Raw genomic sequence first — 20,060 nt, forward strand, 5'->3', positions numbered from 1 at the left:
GACTCTTTGTTGCTTTTTACAGATCCAGACTAACATGGCTACCCCTCTTATACGTGATTGATTTTAGTGTCCTAAAGATAAAGGATCTGATCTGTACTTTTATTGAAGGCAATTGGTTGGTATATTATTCTCAAGCCTCCCTGAGAAAGGGGGTTGTAGATGAGCAGACTCACCCCTGCAGCACCTCCTGCTGGTGACTCCTGGGAATTAGCTTGTTTATCACTCTCTGCAGGCCAGTGATCCACCTGTCCACTGGCCCCCGTGCCCTTCCCTGGACCCAGTGCCTTTTTACATGGGGTGCTTCCTCCTGGCAGTAACCCCTTTCTCTCAGGGTCTCCCTCCCCAGGGAACCCCCCACCCTCTATCCCCACCTCACCTCAGTACATGGCTACTGCCAGTCATTGTCTAGCCCCACACCCTGGGGCAGACTGCAGTATCAGCCTATTCATCACTGGCAAGGTTGGGTTTGGACCTGCTGCCTTGGCCTACCCCTGGGCTGCCCTCTGCAACCCCCAGTACCTGTTAGCCCAACACTAGGCCGCAGCCTGGGTCTTTCCAGGCTGGAGCTCCCCAGCTCCTCTGCCTTTCCCCAGCCCTGCTCCACTCTGGTACCCTGTCTCTAGCTCCCTGCAGCCAGGCCTATCTCACTCTACAGCTAGAGAGAGACTCTTTGCGCCTGGCTTCCCTGGCCTTTTTATACAGGCCAGGTGTGGCCTGATTAAGATGTGGCCCAGCTGTGGCTGCTTCCCCAATCAGCCCAGCTTTTAGAGCTGCAGCTTTTAAGCTCTTCTTGCCCCAGCCATAGCCCTCTCCTGGGCTGTTTTAAACCCTGAAGGGCAGGAGCAGGGGTCAACCTTGCTACAGGGGTGAAGAGGCTTGGGGGAATATTTGGGGGAAATAGGAACTCCAAGTGGTCCTTTTCCTGAATCCTTGGCTAAATCACTTGGTGGTGGTAGCAATACCATCCAAGGACAACGAAAGGATTTGTCCCTTGGGGAAGTTTTAACCTAAGCTGGTAGAAATAATCTTAGGGGGTCTTTCATGCGGGTCCCCACATCTGTACCCCAGAGTTCAGAGTGGGGAGGGAACCAGGACAAGGTTATACTAATGCAAGTGAGTAAGAATTGCACATGACAGCCCTTGATCTTTCTTTGTACACCAATCCCTTCTATTGCCGTTATTTTTGTTGCATTTTTCTGAATTCCCTCCAGGTTAATTTCCTTCTGATAATGAGGCAGTGGGTACCAGCTGTGGGAACAGTCCAAAGTGTGTGTGTGTGTGTCAGATACACTACTTTTTTCTCCCTTCTTCTAAATTTGGCATTAAGAGACTAGCAATAGGTGTTTAGTGAAAGATAATGGAAGTGTCGAACATTAAAATGTGTAGGATTACACGTGGGATGAATTACTAAGTAGAACAGAGGTTGAAAACAATTAAACAAAGTGAAGCTGCCCACAAGAGCCAGGTGTAGGAGATTTAGTGAAGGTTGTGTAGGCACTGACTCTGAATTAAACATCTTTGTTTCCTTTCTCAGTCAGACTTCACCCCCATAACCTAACTCCACGGACTTTTCTCTGCTCTGCAACAGTCCTTCCAGTTCTGTTTTTCTCCTAGCTACTGGGAGTGGCTACCCATGTAATATTGTGCTCAGAACTCTGAGCACTGTCAGTACAATGAGTAGTACAGGTACGTCCACACTACCCACTGGATTGGCAGGTAGCGATCGATCTATTGGGGATCGATTTATTGTGTTTCATCTAGACGCAATAAATCGATCCCTGAACACGCTCCCGTCGACTCCGGAACTCCACCAGGGCGAGAGACGGAAGCGGAGTTTATGGGGGAGCCGCAGCCGTCGATCCCACACCATGAGGATGAGAGGTAAGTCGAACTAAGATACGTCAACTTCTGCTACGCTATTCTTGTAGCTGAAGTTGCATATCTTACATTGACCCCTGCCCCCCCAGTGTAGATCAGGCCTAAGTCTTGAAATAAATTGGAGCATCAGTTTGTATTCTGACTGCTGTTGTAGAAAAAGGAGAATCTTGTGGTTGTACTCCCCAGAAACAGGAAACCATTGCATCTAGGAGCAATCTGCCTGCCTCTGTGTGTGTCTGTGTGCCTAATCTGCCATTAGTGTAGTATCAGAAAGAAAAGATGGGTGACTCAGAATATTTTAGAAATAAGCCTGAGTAAAAGGATTGAATATGGATCCAGATCCCAAGTTTGGGGACACTTGAATGTGAGGGTTTGATTTAGGCTCATCTCACCTCAAACCATAGTGAATATTTTAGATACAATCTGGTACAAACACTGAAATGTTATCATTGCAAAGTATGTCCTTCCACACTAATTTACAGTGTGAACTCTGGTAGATAAATAGAACAAGCCATCAATAACACTCCAACAAATACATTATGTTTGTTCCTAGAACAAAAATATGTTTTGTTGTCTCAGCGCAAGGCAATTATTGGACACCTATTGGTATTAGAAATAACTTGTTTACATGAAATTTGTTCAGTGTGAGAACTGAATGTTACATTTTCTACGCCTCTGGCATACTTGAATAGAGCACATGCAGACCTAGATCATGGTTTTCTAGCTGGTCTACCTCTTTGAAATGTCCAGAAACAAACAACTTTCACAATCTCTCATCATAGTTGAGAGATAATCACTTGTCTTTGAAGGAAGGATTAGGTTTTTCAATGGAGTTTAGACAGGTGATTTGCTTAGGAAAGGAAATTTATGGTTTTTTTATATTAGAATAAACAGCACCTCTGTTTTTAATTTTTATCGTTAGAGCAAAATGTTTCTTCTTCATGCAATGATGTAAAGGAAATATGATCAGAAGGTTTGAGCAAGGGACTAGGAGAGAGGGATGACAGCTGAGGTCCTATTCACTTCAGTGGGAGATATGCCTCCAATTAATGGGGTAATCAGGTTGAAGGTTCGATTCCTGACTCTTTTCCAGTTGATGTCTCCTTGGGCAAGTTACTTAACCTAGGAGCAGATGGAGGCATGGTTCTAAGGCGTAATGCCTCTGATGCTGTTTATCAGGCTGTGTTCTTCCTCCCATCCTCTAAGGTGCTAAGCTTCATAGGACATATTACTGAAGCCTAGAATGGTTGGTTTTGTTTGTAAATATAAAAATGGTCAAAGAGAGCCTCTAAACAGTTTCTCCTGAGAGTGATGGACTAATAGCACTGACGTCATAGGAAGGAGTCACGTGCAACCAGGACCTTCAATATCTGTGCCACAAAACTCCTGGCCAGAAACTACCAGAGACTAATTATGAGCATGTTTAGCCTTTTTAAAAGATGTAGCAGGCATCCTAGTCCACACTGGGGAAGGGTCATGGGCCTCTCAGTTCCCCACCCAAATACCCATTCACCTGCCCTCTCCCTCACTAGCACACGGTTTTTACTTGCTCACAAACATGAAGTGAAAGTGACAAGGGGTTACATGCCTCTCCCCTTCTACCACTTCCTTAGAGTGATCAAACACGTTGTTTAGTAAAGTAAATATTTAGGCGCTCAGACTGCACAGTGATGGGTGTGTAATATCAATGCTTAACTAGATGAGGTTAGGTGGGAACATCTGAAAACACACAGAGCCATGTAATTTCCTCAATGCAATTATGATGTCAATGACAATACTACCTCTTCTGGAGGGGCAATGCGTGGCGCTTCACTGCCTATATTTGTATAGCTAGAGATACAAAATTTCCAGACAACAAACACCCATTCTGCTTAGAAAAAGAGCATTGAATAGGAAATGGTTCTGCATGTCAACTAATTCACATTTTTTTTAATGAGTTGAGGTATGTTTTCAGAATTGTTTTATGAGTCAGTATTTTGCTTTAAGTACACCCACTTCAGAATGATTGAAATGTGCTTTAATATAGCTTTTGAGTGAACATCTGCAAGTAATGTACGGGTATCATTCTTACGAAACCTTTGTTCCTATACCTGCATTGCTAATTGGCATAAAACGTACTCTAAAAGTCATGTGGTATAGTTTTTCAGCAGATATTCATATTCCATTTATATTTAGTTACCACTCCAGAACTACTGTTCTGTAAAGAATAAACAAACATTTACATCTCATGTCAAATATTAGGGGATCTCTGCTGCACAGTTCAGTTGTGGAGTGTTCTGGGTATAAACACAAAGTCAAAAGTTAAGATGAGGATGGGAAGTGCCTTATATTCTTCCAATTTAAAGGGATGTTGTCATCCAGGCTTGTTGGACACTTTTTAAAAAATAAAGTTTCTGATAAAGGCCTGTCACAGGGATGGCTGCCTCCTGAGTACCCCTTCATGGGCAGAGGTCACTCTGTGGCGCTGTGCCTCTATTTCTCCTGCTCTTCCAGGCCTAAATTCTCTGGGTTAACACTACCCCTGCCTGGGGCTGGCTTAGTAACAGAAACAGTTCAAAACAGTCCTCAGGGTCCCAAAACAAAGTCCATCACAACAACAAAAGCACGTACTTAGCGTTGGCATTTTCTGTCAAAGCCAGAGCTCTTCTTCTGGTCAGTCTACTCTCACAGCTAGGCTTCCCAACTCATCCTAGCTGTAGCTCAGCTTTCTGACTCTACCCTTCAGCCCCAGACCCACGTAGGGTTTCCCACAAGAACCTCCTGCTCATTGGGTTCTGACCTGCAAATGCCCCTGATATCAGGGGTTTTCCTGTAGGAGACTCCCTGCAGTTTCCTGAACTTCCCCAGCTCCCTCTCTGTGGCTTTCTGCTGTTCTTTACAGTGGACTCACCTGATCCAGCCCAGGTATGGACTGGATCCATGCATATGAAGAAATGGGTTTTTTTTACCCACGAAAGCTTATGCCCAAATAAATCTGTTAGTCTTTAAGGTGCCACCAGACTCCTCGTTGTTTTTGTGTAAACATTGTATCTCAGGGAAAGGGAACATTGTGTAAACATTGTATGTGTAAACATTGTATCTCAGGGAAGCTCCAACCTGATCCAGAACATCTTGTATTTTAGCACGGTAGTGCAAGCCCAAATCTGTTGACCTGGGCTCTGAGATTCGCTGCCGTGAGCTATTACAAGCTGTGTAGACATACCATCAGAGGTGAGCTGCCCTGCTAGAAACCTTCTATAAAATAGTATGTCCTGGAATTATCTTTAGGATTTTTCTGCTCCACCCTTGATGTCTACAGTAATCTTTTTGTTAACTGTAAGTAGAGCTGTGCAAATAGCTCGCCTCAGGGCTAATAGATTTTTTTTTTTTTGGTTTGGTGGCTGAAACAAAATAGGAAAAAATTTGTTTAAGGTCAACCTAAAATGATTTTTTTTCTGTTTTCTGCACCCCGAAAAGAATTGAAAAAATGTCATTCCAGGTTGAACAGAAGTTTTGTTTCATTTTTGAGTTTGTGCCTTTTAAAAAAAAAAAGTATATTTCAAAGCAAAAAATGAAACGTTTTGACTTTCTCTGCATTTTTTTCGACTCAAAAAAATTGGCAAATTTGACACAAATTTCCAAAATGTTTCAGTTGACCCAAATCTGCTTTATTTGTTTATTTATTTATTGCAATAAAAAAAAAAGTTTAGTCTGACAAATGTCACCTAGCTCTAGCCCTAAGTGCAACAATTCCAAAGAAGCTCAGGTCCCCTACGTTCTCTCTGGGCACACACCTGCCTGTTGCCTCTTCCATTTCAGCCCTACTGTTGGTGAACTCCTTTCTGTAAGGCCTGGGAAAAGGTATGCACGATCAAAACCAAGAGTGAAATTGAGAAACTGCAAAGCGATGTCAAAAAGCACAAAATATAAGAATTGGAAACAGCGAGAAAAATATTATTGAATCCATTATAATGACAGTTTTCTTAAGGGGTTACTGTGGACAATATTAGATAGAAACTCTTCAGTTGGATGTGTAGTTGTTTTTTTCAAGTTGACAGTGTCCCTTTCAATAATACAGTTGGTCCTGTCTGCAGTCTGTCTGCAAGTCTCAGCAAAAAGGTCAAGGATTTCATCAACACTGAAACTAAACTACTCTTTTTCCATGTAGAAGTGTGGTATTCTAGGGAAGAGTTAAGACACATTGGTGAGGCAATGTTGGGAAGCCTGTCCTTACCGCAGCCCATGGTGAACGTGGCCTGTGTATAAACAAAGGTACCTTTCTGAGAAGCATTAAATGTACTCAATTTACTTTATTTTAAAAGGTAGCAAAGCATCCTGCTTCAGGAAAGCATCAAGGACAGCACATGTGTAAGTCCTATGTATGTCAACGGGACTTAAGTGTGTGCTTTAAATTAATCACATGCCTAAGTGCTGTCCTGAATATGGATGGACTCTCTCGGGTGGATTTAAGCGTGTTCTTGTGTGATTTCCTGAATCTGAGCCTAACTGTATGACCCCAGCATATTCTACCTATGTCCTTATTATACACATGTTTGTCAGACCTCTTTATGTCCAAATTAACCATGTTAGGAGACAAAAGGGAAAATCACTGACCAATATGCCTTCTGTAGAACTGTAAAATAGGTTACTATTTTCTCCTCTCTTGGCAATCTTGATGTTGAACGAAGCCCTCTTCCTCTGTGTCTGATATCAACATCAAGAGCATCAACATCAAGCAACACTGCCAGTGTCAGGCAAAAGCAAGAGTAGGATGGTGTTAACAAGGTTGCTTGCCCTCCATGGGCCGGGGGCCTGGGCCTGGACAACCTTGATTTATTGCAGAGGCACACCTGAGAGAGTTCAGCTGTTCCCTCATCCAGGGTAGCAGGAAGCTACAGAGAATGAGAAGCTCAGGAGGCTCTGTCTAGAGAGACTGCAGTGATTGAGAGAGGCTCCTGCAGAAAGAGTCGAGACCAGTGGAGTCGCTCCAGCTAGAAAGGGCTGGAGTAGCTGCTGAAGCAGAAACACCAGGGGAGTTTGGGGCTGTGCCCAGCTGGAGGGAAGATTTGTGTGTTTATTTTTTACCTTTAAGTTATAACCAGATCCTAAGGAGGCCCATTGTTATTGGTCTTGTAAAAGTCTCTTCTTTGAGTTAACTGAGGAACTGAGCAGCCAATTGTAGGGCTGCCTTGAGGGGGCACCTGGGACACCGTCAGCCTGGTGACAGGTGGGAATTGGGCTTCACCATTTACTATAACATCATAGCTGTTCCAGCAAGAATATGTAAACTAGAGTGGTCGCCTGTTTCTCCTTTAATGACATCACTGTGCTGTTTTTGGCAGAAACTCAGCAGAGTTTCTCTGTTTTCTTTTTATCTGCACATGCACGCAGTGTGTGCAGTGTGATGGGGCCACTGACTGAAAATAAAAACAATAAAAATAAACAAACTAACCCAGGCTCTTCACAGAAGTTAAACCTGCTAGGGGAACCTCCCACTGATTGACTCGTCATAGATCAGTGCTTTGAGCGAAGCCTGAGGGAGTGGATGGAGATTATAAGAAGCAAAGTGCAGAGCAGAGATCATGGCTGCACTCGGATTTCTGACGAATGTTTGGTATTGGTCCAGGAGATCAGTTTTTGACAGTTCTGCATCTAGAACTGTTTGCCCGAGATCTGAGGTAAACGCACCACTCCCCCAGCACAGGGAGGTGTTAGTTGCACATACGACACCAGCCTCACCCCTTCACTGTCTCCTGGCATTCTGCTCGGCATCTTTAAGTTCCACCAGAGGCTCCTTGAGAGCCGCACGGATGGCGGCTGCAGCGGGCACATGTGGAATGAGCACACCTCTCTACCACCCTTGTCCCCTGCCAGCACCACTGTTCTGACTTGTGCTGGCCACCTCTAGGCACCACTGATGGAGGAGAAGTTGGGTCTTATTTGTTCCACTGCAACCTCTCTCCAGCGGGCTTTGCATCCACCGGGTCCTTGCTCTGTGCTGTCTGATGGCAGAAGCTGGTGTAAGCCAGTGGTGAATGTGACTCTAGCACTCTGGCTGTGTGTAACTCTGTTTTGTCCTGAGCCCATTCATTGCCTCTTGCTCCCCCTTCTCCTCCCTCACCCTGCTCCTTTGGGCTGAACAAGTTTCTCTCCTTGCTTTGGCCAGGAATATTAGCGAGACTGCTGACATCAGCACTCTAGCTTGTTGTTTTACTGAAGTAATGAAATGAAATGTGGGTGATGGAACAGCAGTCAGCCACAACAATTTCAATGCCTAGTCTTTTATCATTCCAGGGTATCTCAAAGCACTTTACAAAGTTGTACGGTAATTTAATAATAGTCTGCTGTGCCAAACTTGCAGCTGAAAGTGAAGGAAGACTTGAGTCTTCAGTTTCAGTGTACGCCACTGACATCTCTAGGGAGTCGGCATGACTAAAAGAGACTCGTGTGTTAATAATGAAATAGTTCTGCGAACCTTAAATGGATATTGTTAGATCAAATTTGGGCCCAATTGTATGTTTTGAAAATACAGACCCTTATTGAACATAAGACCAATAGAAATGTTTTCATGCATTTAAAAAAATAGAAACTTGTTTATTATTGTTATTTGAAAGGAACTATTCTCAAAGAGGGTTTTCAATCCAAATAAGGCTCCATTGTATTAGTACATGGTACACAGAAAGTATGAATGATATGAAACAAAGTGCAACATATCAGTATGTGGAGAAGGTGAAAGAAATGCAAAAAAACCCACAACAGAATGGACTTGATCCATATAGAGAAGAGCTATTCAGCAAACAGGCAGCTTGTAAGATTAAACAGTCAAAGGCCAACTTCAGTGTGGCACTCAAAACATTTCTGCACCCTTAGATATATATACATTCTTATGTAGACTTTACAGTTTCTGCAGCACTGTAATCACATGATGTTTAATTGCAGGATGTCATACTATTGCTCAGATCGTACATTATATTATTAAACTCTTTTGCTATAACATTAAATATGGGTGTATAGCATTTTGCAATATTGTTTGCTACTCTGCATATGCCAGAGAGAGAGTTCATTAAAGTCATTTAATACAATATATCTTTATATGGGGAACAGAAGATTAATTATAACATACAATGATATTGAAAATTTGCTGGCCATATTTAGAACACCTAAATTCGCAGCTCAGTTATCATCCTAATTAGCTGCCTCTTCTCCTAAACTGCACCTAAGGAAGTTTGAGCTAAATTTAACTATACGTGCATGCTATTTTTATAGCTTGCTACCTCATGTCCTGAATTAAACCTAAGGAAGGTTGTGGTATACACAGATAAATTAACTTAATAATTAATTGGCTCATATTCTCAACCGCATCTAAGGAAATCTGTGCCACTGATTGAAAGGAAAATGCATGGTACGTAGGGTAGTATTTAAGTCAAGGTATTTTAAACAGCCACTAATTAGTCTGGTTTTGGTGGGAGGCCCTCCAGAGTGGTGGACTTCAGAGTTACAACCTCATTGGGATTAATAGTTCAGGTCCTACTTCTCAGTGCTGTTGTTTCAGGCTGCAGACTCAGGCAAGTGTCACTGTATCAGTTATTCTCAGGCCATGTTTGGAAACTTTCGGGAACATAGCAGTTTCCATAGTGGATCAAACCCAAGGTCCAACTAGTGCATTAGCCTGTGTCAGACAGTGGCTAGTACTGGTGTAAGAACCCCACAGTAGGCGGATGTGGGATAATCACACACACACACACACACACACACACACACACACACACACACACACACACACACACACACACACACACACACACCCCTACCTGACCCTGAGCTCTAATAGTTAAAAATTGGTTTAAACCCTTAAGTGTAGTGGTAGTAAATGATGAACTCAAAGTGCAAGGCTGGGGAGAAGCAGTTTCTGTGCAAAAGCACGCATGGCTAATAACATGTCCAGTGGATCAGATTAACTGAAAATATTGAGTAATGGAAATCAATGCCATAAACTTCAGTTGCAAGTCTAAGGAACAACCAATATTCAACTGCAAATCAATGCTTTTCTGATCATCGGGAATTATGAAAAAGAGCTAGGAAAACATCTGACCAAAACCAAACTAAAAGTAAGTTGAAACAAAGTTTTCTAGTAGATACTGCAAGATATAAGTGCCATGAGCACACACAAGCAAGCAGCATGCCAATGTTTTCTCATTATATGCACACAAATTTAACTGCTGGTGCTTTGTGACAAAACAGACTCATTGCTCATAATTATGGCATTACAGGGAGACATCTCCATGGTGCACCCAAGCATAGAATGCCACTAAAAAGCCATCTACATATTTCCCTTGAAACAAATTATCCAATCTGCTTGGCACAATATTGCCAAAACAAAAATCATTTTTTTAATAATGCCAATTAAATTTTGTAGCAGTAGAGAGCACCATAAAAAAGAAAACTACATGGTGACCATATTACTTAGTGCAGTGACTCAGATAGTCTAACTCGGAGCTTGAGCTGGAATGGAGCCCAAGTTCATGATGGCTGTATGGGTAGTTAATTACAGAGTCTTAGGCCTTTTTCTGCTCCAATTTCTAGTAGATCATCTAGTTTTTTCCTCTCCCCCTCTCTCATTCAAGTGCAGTGTTATTCCCCAGAGTATTTATTATTATTAGATTTGTTTTAAATGTGCAAAGTGATTCTAGATTTCTCCACTTCCTTTGGGGGAGACTATTCCACATTCTAATTGATTTCACTATCAAGAAATGTTTTCCTTGTATTGAGTCTAATTTTCCCCTTTCTGTATTTCATCCCATTACTCTTTTTTGCTGTTCCCACACTGAAAAATCCTTTTCATCTTTGTTGTTCGCATCCTTCAGATACTTGTAAGATGATGTCCTACGTTGCTTGTCATTTAACCAAGATATGAATATTTAGGTCCTGGTGCTGCAAACTCTTACGCACTGTGAGTAACTTTATATAGATGATAGTCCTATGAAACTCAATGGGGTGCTCACCTGTGTAGAGATAAGTGCTTGAGTGTTTGCAGGATATAGATTTATTAGGAGCTGGGGAACCTTTTGGGAAAGGAGGATTCTATACAGGAAGAATGGGCTCCACCTAAACCAAAATGGAACCTGATTGCTGGCAGGTAAAATTAAAAAGGTCATAGAGGAGTTTTTAAACTAGGGCTGGGGGAAAGAGAACAGGTGTGGGAGAGCACACGGTTCAGACAGAGACATCCCTTAGGGAAGGACCTATTAATGGAGATTCTCTATGTCCTAGTAAGAGGAAGGGATGGAAGGTGATAAAGTACAGCTGGGATCTGATGAGAAACAGTCAAATGAAAAAGAGTCCCATTCAGTTACATCACATAATGGCAGACAGCTAAAAAGTGACAAATTTTGTAAGTGCTTCTGTGCAAATACTAGAAGTCTAAATACTTAGATGGGTGAACTTGAGTGCCTGGTATTAAATTAGTATATTGATATAATAGGCATCACATAAACTTGGTGGAATGATGATAATCAATGGGACACAGTAATACCTGGGTACAAAATGTATAGGAATGACAGAATCGGTTGTGCAGGTTGGGGAGTGGCACTATATGTGAAAGAAAGCATAAGTCAAATATAGTAAAAATCTTAAATGACCTAAACTGAGCCATAGAATCTTCCATGCTTCAATGATAAGAATATAGCAGATGGTGATAGTGACTGTGAAATGCGCAGGGAAGTTAGAGAGGCTGTAAAACTAGAAAACTCAATTTCAACTATCCCCATATTGACTGGGTACATATCACCTCAGGACGGGATGCAGAGATGATGTTTCTTGACACCATAAAACTGGAACCCACAAAAGGAGCTCTTGATTTAGTCCTAAGTGGAGCCCAGGATCTGGTCCAAGAGATGAATATAGCTGAACCACTTGGTAATAGCGACCATAATATAATTAAGTTTAACATGCTTGGGGTGGCGGACATACCAAAGAAGCCCACTGCAGTAGAATTTAACTTCAGAAAGGGGAACTACACAAACATGGGGAAGCTAATTAAACAGAAATTAAAAAGTACAGTCCCAAAAGCGAAATGCCTGCAAGCTTCATGGAGACTTTTTTAAAACAACATAATAGAGGCTCAGATTAAATGTATACCCCAAATTTAAAAAGACAGCAGACCAAAAAATACCACCATGGCTAAACAACAAAGTAAAAGAAGTGGTTAGAGGCAAAAAGGCACCTTTAAAAATTGGAAGTTAAATCCCACTGAGGAAAACAGAAAGGGGCATAAACTCTAGCAAGTCAAGTATAAACGTATAATTAGACAGGTCAAAAAAGAATTTGAAAAGTAACTAGCCAATGACTCAAAAACTAGCAGCAAAAATATTAAGTACATCAGAAGCCGGAAGCCTGCTAAACAATCAGTGGGGCCACTGGATGATCAAGCTGTTAAAGGAGCACTCAAGAAAGATACGGCCATTGTGATGAATTCACTGCAGAGGCAATGAGGGAGATTCAGCACCTGGCCCAATGGGGCACTGGCTTCAGGAGCTACCCGTAACGTCAGTAATAAATAAGAATAACATTACCCATCCCAGCAGAGTCCAAGGGAACACTACCTCCGGTTTGATACTTTGCCCTTTATCACTACACTTTCTTTTTGAGCCTTCAGCCAATTTTCAGTCCATAAGGCAGTGTTCACATCTGAACCAATGAGTGAATTTTAAGAGTAAATTTTTGTAAGATACTAAATCACATGCTGAAATCTAAATATACAACACCTGCAGCAGTGGCTTCATTCACTCATTTTGTAAATGAATCCAAATTTGTCATCAAATTGTCTGGCAAGACGGTCCTTTTAAAACCCATGTTGCTTATCTCTCATGATTTAATTAGCCTGTAGCTCTTTGGTGATTTTTTTGTGCTTGTTCTATTTTATTAGGGATTAAAATTACGTTTCCTGAATAATAAGCGGCATTAAAAATTTTATTGGTTGGTTTGTCACTAAACAAATATTGATATAAATATTTATAAATGTTAAAAATAGAAACAAAAATATACATTTCTAAGTATTAAACAAAATTTACTCTCATCTAGTGAAACTGAGCAGCAAGGGGTATTTTGATCTGGTTTGTACTTTTTCTTTGTGTCCCAATATCCAAATCTCAAAGTTCACAGGCAGATTTACCTTGATCTGAGCCTGTTCTAACCCAAAATTCAGTCTTAGGCTTGATCAGCGCTATCAAATTATGTCAGTATGACTGTGTTGCACAGAGGTGTGGAAAATTGAATCTGTGTCTCCCAGAGCCCAGACTACTGTTCTAGCCACAGGACCCTGTAAAATGAGTATAATAATGCTTCTATCTCTGAGGGATTTCCCAAGGCTTAATGTTTGCAAAGCAGTTTCAGATTGTCAGGTAAAGGTAAACCATTGTTATAACATGGTGGAAAAAGGTGACATTGATTATGTGTTCCAACTCTAAAAGCCACTCCCTGTTACCAATGTGACTTTTAAGTGCTGTGGGATCTATCAGCGTGGTTGAATGAACTAGCTGAAGAAAGCATTTTGAATGTGCTAGGAAGCCACAATGGCTTTTCAGGCATCACTTTAAAAGAAAGCTTTTCCCATCTACAAAAGTACCCTGAAAAAGATACAGAAGCTAGACTCCATCAGGACCGTGTCTCTCATTCCAATACAGTATAGATACATTACACAAAGAATACAGAATCAAACTTGTTAGCAAAGACACCTGAATTCAAAAATGATTTAGTTGAGTAGTGGGAAGGGTTTTTCTAAAACAGGATGATCTCTCTTGATACACAGCTGTCAGAGTAATGTCCAGCTGGATTTTGCAATGCTTATCAGCAACTACTAAGTTAAAAATTAGATGTTTTGTTTAGCTTTACATGAATGTGTTAAGAAAATTTGTAAATAACATGTTTTACTGCTCCTTATAGAGAAAAACACATTGATTATAGAAATGTTATTGACACAAAAAAACAGGGAAATTCTTTAAGGCCAAAAAATACATAGTATTATCCTGGAACAGTTATTTGAATATCTGTCACAACATGGAAGGTATTAAATCTGATACTGTGCAGCCGGACACACAATGGGCATTTGGTTAAGGGAGAGTGGATAGCAGGATAGCACATTTGTTATACTGCTGTCTTGTCTTGGAGCCAGAAAGCAAGGTGTGTGCCTAATTAATATCATACTAAGAATTTTAAGCCAGGAAATTTGTGAACTCCACACTTTCTTTCTCTGTGAAAAAGCAGCCTTTTCTAATAATTGAATATGCTAAGAATGATCTTCTAGCTGTCCCATGCAATATTGCATAAGAAGTACAAAATAACAACACTTTTCTGGTTGAAATGTACTTGTTGCAGTTTTCGCTATAGATTGCTTGAGGGAAATAATTTTCATAGAGAGGATATCATTTATAAACGTGAACTAGAATGGTGATTTGTCTTAATGTTGCTATGGACCACAGCATATTTATGTACCAATTTGATAACCTTCTCTTTAATTCCAAACTGAAAAGGCATTTGGTATAGAAATGACTATAATTTTCGACCACTTTGGTTTTTGAGGGATTATTGTGTATATATAATTTTTTTCTTTAAAAGTGTGATCCTTGTATATTATTATGTCAAACTCAGATTAATCATGACAAACAACATTTTCATACCCCAGGAAATGTTAACATATTACATTCCTTGCGTTGGAAAGATAAAAGAAGTGATCACAGAAAACACATTTTAATTTCCATTCTACCCTGCAGGCCATTGATGTGATGTAATTTGCATGTCGACCCTGTTTTCACCCATCAATTACTATAATCTGTCATGTCCATATTTTTAGTCCCTGGCTTTGTTTCATGTTTGCATTGTTTTGAATTTGCATGCTGTCTGTATTACTTGTGCATGACATCTACATTAATTTCAGGTTGAATGTTTGCATATTCTGAAAGACATTCATGGATCATTTATTCTACGTGTATTTTTTTCTTTTGTTTTCAGTTACTAAAGTTTAAATATGCTTGAAATGTAAAAGTGGCATGAAACTTTTGTGACACAAGTAAAATACCTGTTTTCATAGGTTTTTTAAATGTTAAAATTTTTGACTTCACATCTTTTAGAAATCTGTCATATTCTAGAACACTTTCTATGCTATTAACGTAACAAATTATATTATCAGCCACTAAACTTATTTCCTTGTATATTTGGGACCAAATCCTTGTTCCTTTATTCATGCAAACAGTCTCAAAGAAATTGAATTAATTGCCTAAGTGAGATGAGAAGAAGTTGGCTCTGAATGCCTAATGCCTATATCCTGTTACAATTTAATATAATGTGATGAGGCTGTCTACAAAAATAACACCTTTTTTCACACAAAAAGCCCATTCACCTAAGTATTAACTCGCCATATGCGGAGTTATGGCAGGATATGCAGCTGAATTTGCTAAGAAATATTGTACAGCAGCAGAATTCAGTGACTAGATTATATAAAACTGAAACTATACGCATCAAGCCTAATGAATGACTATAGTGTTCAAATGAAAATGAAAGTATTGTCCCTTTGATTACTCGAACAAGTCTTTGAATTTCAAAAGTAGGGGGGGGAATAAACCACTTATTAAGGATCTTGAAACAGCTACCAAAAATAAATATGTATTTTTAATTGGCACAGAGTTCAACTTGCATGTCTACTGGAAGTGAATCCATGGATCTCCTCGATTTCTCCTTTACAGCCTACTCTCTTCTAGACAGTGAATTAATTCTGGGTAGAATTTACTATGATTAAAGATCACTGGTCTGATCTTGAGATACACTGACCCACTCACAATTGCCTTTGACTCCAATTTGAGTGGCAGGTGCTCAGCACTTGTCAAGTGACATGCACTGGAGAGGGCTAAACCAGAACTCCAGATCCAAGTATCCCTGAAATTTGGATGGGAGGGGAGGGAGACATCAGAATCCATGACCATATTTGGATCCAAATGTTTAATGGGCTGAACCAAAACCCTTTATTGGAACAACCCCAAGCTTTGGAGTGTCAAAATCTGGATTTGAAGTTTGTGGCTTGAGCCCATCTGTAATAAAACTGATCAGTCTTCAAGACATTATGTCCTTTAAACTGCAGTCCCTATTGAAAATCATTTCTGATTCTTTTCAACCACTTGGTTTTGACTGGTTGGAGTCACTACAGTTCTCTCCACTTTTACAAACTAGTTGTTTTGTCAGCATGAATGTGACAACAATTAGACGTCCCTGTTTTTGCCCCATGCCTTTTCTCCTTCACAGTCATTCAATGACAAGCGTAAAAAGAACTTCATCTTTTCACGAAAATTCCCATTCTACAAGAACAAGGAGCAGAGTGAGCAGGAAACAAGTGATCCAGAACGTAAGTAACCTCTTGGAGATGATGTCACATGCAGCACAAAAATGGGTGACACGCATGACACCGGTACCCCACACATCTAGGCATACAAATAGCAAAGGCAGGCAGGTGAGGTATTACTACTGTGACCAATGTATGATTGCAGTCTGGATCCAGCTGGTGCTCCCTTCCATTGAAACATCCTTTTCAGATAAGATAAAGCAGTGACCTTGGCTTCTGGCTGGAAGAGTTCAGTGTATAAATTTCTTCCCTTTTTCATAAATGTTGCTGATTATTTTTGTTGTTTTAAATCCAGTTCTTTCCTACATAAAATGTTTGAATTCAGAACTGGCCCAAACTGATGTAAAATCAATTTCTCCTAAATTATTACATTAATTTTATTTTTGGTTTAAAAAAAGCCCTAAACATTCCAGTATCATTTTTGTGCCTACTGCTTTTTGGACTTAATCTAGATGGCTCTAATCTCCTTCTTGATTACAATTGATGACTTTGTTGAGTGTTTTAATCCTGAACTGAAAACCACACAGTGACTTTTTCTATTTCTCATCAGTTTTCTTCTAATTTCAAAAAGTAAAGTTAAAACAATGATAATCCTCTGAATAGAATCTGGTCACTCACTGCATGCCTATGTTATATATTCTGAGTATCCAGAATAATGTAATGTGTATGCTCGTGTTATACCAGAAGAAATTTGGCCCCTCCCCCTTAATATTCTCTCCCTGCAAATTGATCCGCTAAGGATTCTTTGGTTTTTTGGTTTTGGTTTTCTTTAACTGTAGCAGCAGAGTACATAATGGTCACTGTCTTTTTCATTGGGGAACAGTACTGTGGAATATGGGCTTAAAGATGTTTCAAAAAGAGAAAGCAGGGATCCAGATTGCTCCATCTGCATGGTCAGTCATGGTAGTATCCATTTCAACTCCACTGACTTCTTCCTTCCTCTTCTGCGGCTGTTCTTCCTTTCTCATTGCTCTCTCTGGGGACTTCCGTGCAGGACATCCCCGGATTAGGTGACGACGGTTATGGAACAAAGACTCTGAGTAAGTTCCCAGGAATGGTCACTTCAACTTTTTTTTTTTTGTGTTCTGTTTTTGTTTTGGCTTTTGTTCCTTCTCTGAGGACCTTCCATTCCCAGCATGCACAAGATAGAGTTTTATTTGTTACCCAGCTGTGAATGCACCAAAAATGTTTCAATTGTTTTGTTCTGCATGACAATATTAAATAACATACAGTGTATCAAACAGAGACTTTTACTCCTGATGTAATAACACCTTTTGTTTCTGACAGTATGTTTTTGTTCTCATCATGGCAGTTCTGTAGACAGTAGCATACCTAGAACTTGTACTGCTGCCTAGAATGTGCCTTTGAGCAGCAATCCATCTTGATGTGAAGGGAAAGTTAAACATCTCGAGAAGATCAATAGAAAATTATTTTATACTGCCGCTTCTGCATTTTCAGCTTTTTGCATGGGAGTGTTTTTGTTACTTTGCCAGATTGTATTTTAGTACGTTGCTGTTAATGGAAGAAACTATTTGCAGGCGAGAAAAGGCATAACCTTCTCCATAACTAATTTTAAATCTGTGACACCATTAGCGACCAATCCTTTGTCACTATACATTAGCAATTTCTTTTTCTGGTATGTGGTGATCCTACCTCAGGAATTGGTATTATAGAATATGCAGCATTTTGTCAGATGATTCTTCAAAAAATCATTTGTTTCCTGTAATTTATTTCTAGAGAAATTGCATAGAATGAAATAAATTATTTGCAACTGAACTCCATGTACTTAACTACATTAGTATGCTGTATCCAGCCCTGAATAAGTTCAGCATAATAATACTACTTACATGTGTATTGGCTGTTTTCTTCCTTCAATGCTTATTTTATTCTTTTTCTTAATTGAGGCATAATGTATGTGAATGTTACCAATGCATCACCTATTGTTCTTTATGTGATTTTGGTTACAAAAATGCACGTTCATGCACACATTTTAAAAGATTATTAAATGCCTGGGTTTTTTTAATTGACATGTTAAGATATATAATGGTTGACTTTCCCTTTTAAAGGTGAAAACTTTGTCTCTTGAAGAGCAGAGGGAGAGTTATACAATGCTAGTTTTCTGGATGATGTGCAGAATTTTGAATTTGCCATGACTGAATAGCTTACGGAAAGCATGATAGCAATGCATGTAGCACCTTCTCTGCATTGCATAAAATGAACCAGAGTCCATCTGATTAGATAAAGCCCTATTGAATACCTCTGCCCAGAAACAGATAGCTCTGCCTAACATACCATTTTATTGTGCTCGCAAACTATTTGCTGACTTTCTCCATTGTTAATACTGAAGCTAGTTTTCAACTATTAGCACAATTCTAGATCCCTGCAGCCCCAACCCGATAGTACATGTATCATGTATATTAAACCAACACATTATTTTTAATGGCACACAGCCTTATGACGGGCTATAGATTATTGGTTAATAGAGGACTTCGTGTTTCTTTGTAAAACATCAATTTGATACCACACATGTTAACAACAACAACTTCTACTACTACTACGAGTAGTGCTACAAGTCTGTAAGTATATGTTTTAAAGAGATATCATCAGGATAAATTTTGCTCCAAATGTAAAAATGAACCTTTTACTAAACCCTAAAACCAATGTTTTCCATGATTGTTTTTAATTATCATCCCTTCCCCCACGCCCTCCCCCTTTCCTGCAGTACCACTCTGGACATGGACAGTTGTGTGTATTTGGAGGAGGGCATGGTACACTGCGGAGGAGGCAGGGTGCTCTCCATGGTATTGTTGCTTGACAGGCCCATGGAGAAACAACCTTGGCCATGAATGCTGATTCTGCTGTTGCTCTCTCTCTGGGAAGTATTAACTCCTGTGAGTTGCCTCCCTTTAGTGGGTGGGATGGGCCAGCTGCAAGTGGGCAGGCAGTGACAGCATGAGTTTAGAGAGGAGCCCAAGGAGTATTGCGGAGGAGCTAGGCCTTTCCATGCCTCACCTCTGCATGGATACCCCAGTTTGAGGACCTCTGGATATTTGCCAGCCATGCCCCCTGCCCACTGACTTTCAGTACCCCAACCCCACTCATATATGATGGGGTAGGAACTCAGCCTGTGGAGTCTTCCTTTGACGTCCTTGTGGCTCTATCCACAGCAAGGCATGATCCTGTAAAAGCCAACAGCTGCCCAGACCTGGCCATCAACAACGCAAAATACAGAAATATTTGACAACTCCTACAGTCTTTACCAGTAATTTGTTTGTGCTCTGGAGACTTTGCCAAGGAGATATGCAGATGATGATGTGTCTTGGAAAAAGTGGTCCAAAGCTACATGATCAGTAGCTTAACAATATAAACTCCAATGGCAGAGGAGCCCATGCAGCTGTGTAGGCATCGTGGCCCAAATGTTCAAAAGTGGCCTCTCATTTTGGGTGGCTCGGTTTTTTGGTGCCCAACTGTAGACACATATAGGACTTTGCATCTAACACACCAGCTGAATTAAGTCAATACATCTGTTCAACTGGACACCAGAAATGGAGCCACCCAAAATTAGTGACTACAGATCATTATGCCAATTGTACCCTGTACTTCTGCTAGGAGCTGGCATCTTTAGAAAGAGGAAACTACCCTTAATGGTGTTGTCTGAATTGAGAATGAAATTGAGTCCCGCAGAGGGGTCTATATTAACTTTTTACCAATTTTGGGGTGGGGACTCATCTCTATCTCCTATCCCTCCACCCTATTAAGTGAGCATTAGCAGATAAAAAAGCATGAACTGTGACCAGGACCTTTTTAGATGCATCTG

The 20,060-nt window shown here is 40.4% G+C and overlaps 1 protein-coding gene across 14 annotated transcripts in view; it reads left to right on the top strand.

The window, feature by feature from the left end:
• DLG2 (discs large MAGUK scaffold protein 2) overlaps positions 1 to 20,060 on the top strand; it is a 1,579,821-nt gene that overhangs the window by 1,534,064 nt on the left and 25,697 nt on the right. For 10 of the 14 annotated variants that reach the window (XM_050940648.1, XM_050940534.1, XM_050940523.1 and 7 more), the window contains one exon: positions 16,147 to 16,246. In XM_050940648.1, the coding sequence (XP_050796605.1) occupies positions 16,147 to 16,246 (100 nt within the window). Of the gene's footprint in view, positions 1 to 16,146; positions 16,247 to 17,237; positions 17,284 to 20,060 lie in introns of all 14 variants that reach the window. The other 4 variants (XM_050940658.1, XM_050940627.1, XM_050940587.1 and 1 more) reach the window with 1 other exon arrangement.

This window comes from Gopherus flavomarginatus, chromosome 1, assembly GCF_025201925.1.
Source record: "Gopherus flavomarginatus isolate rGopFla2 chromosome 1, rGopFla2.mat.asm, whole genome shotgun sequence".
Taxonomy (NCBI): Eukaryota; Metazoa; Chordata; order Testudines; family Testudinidae; genus Gopherus; species Gopherus flavomarginatus.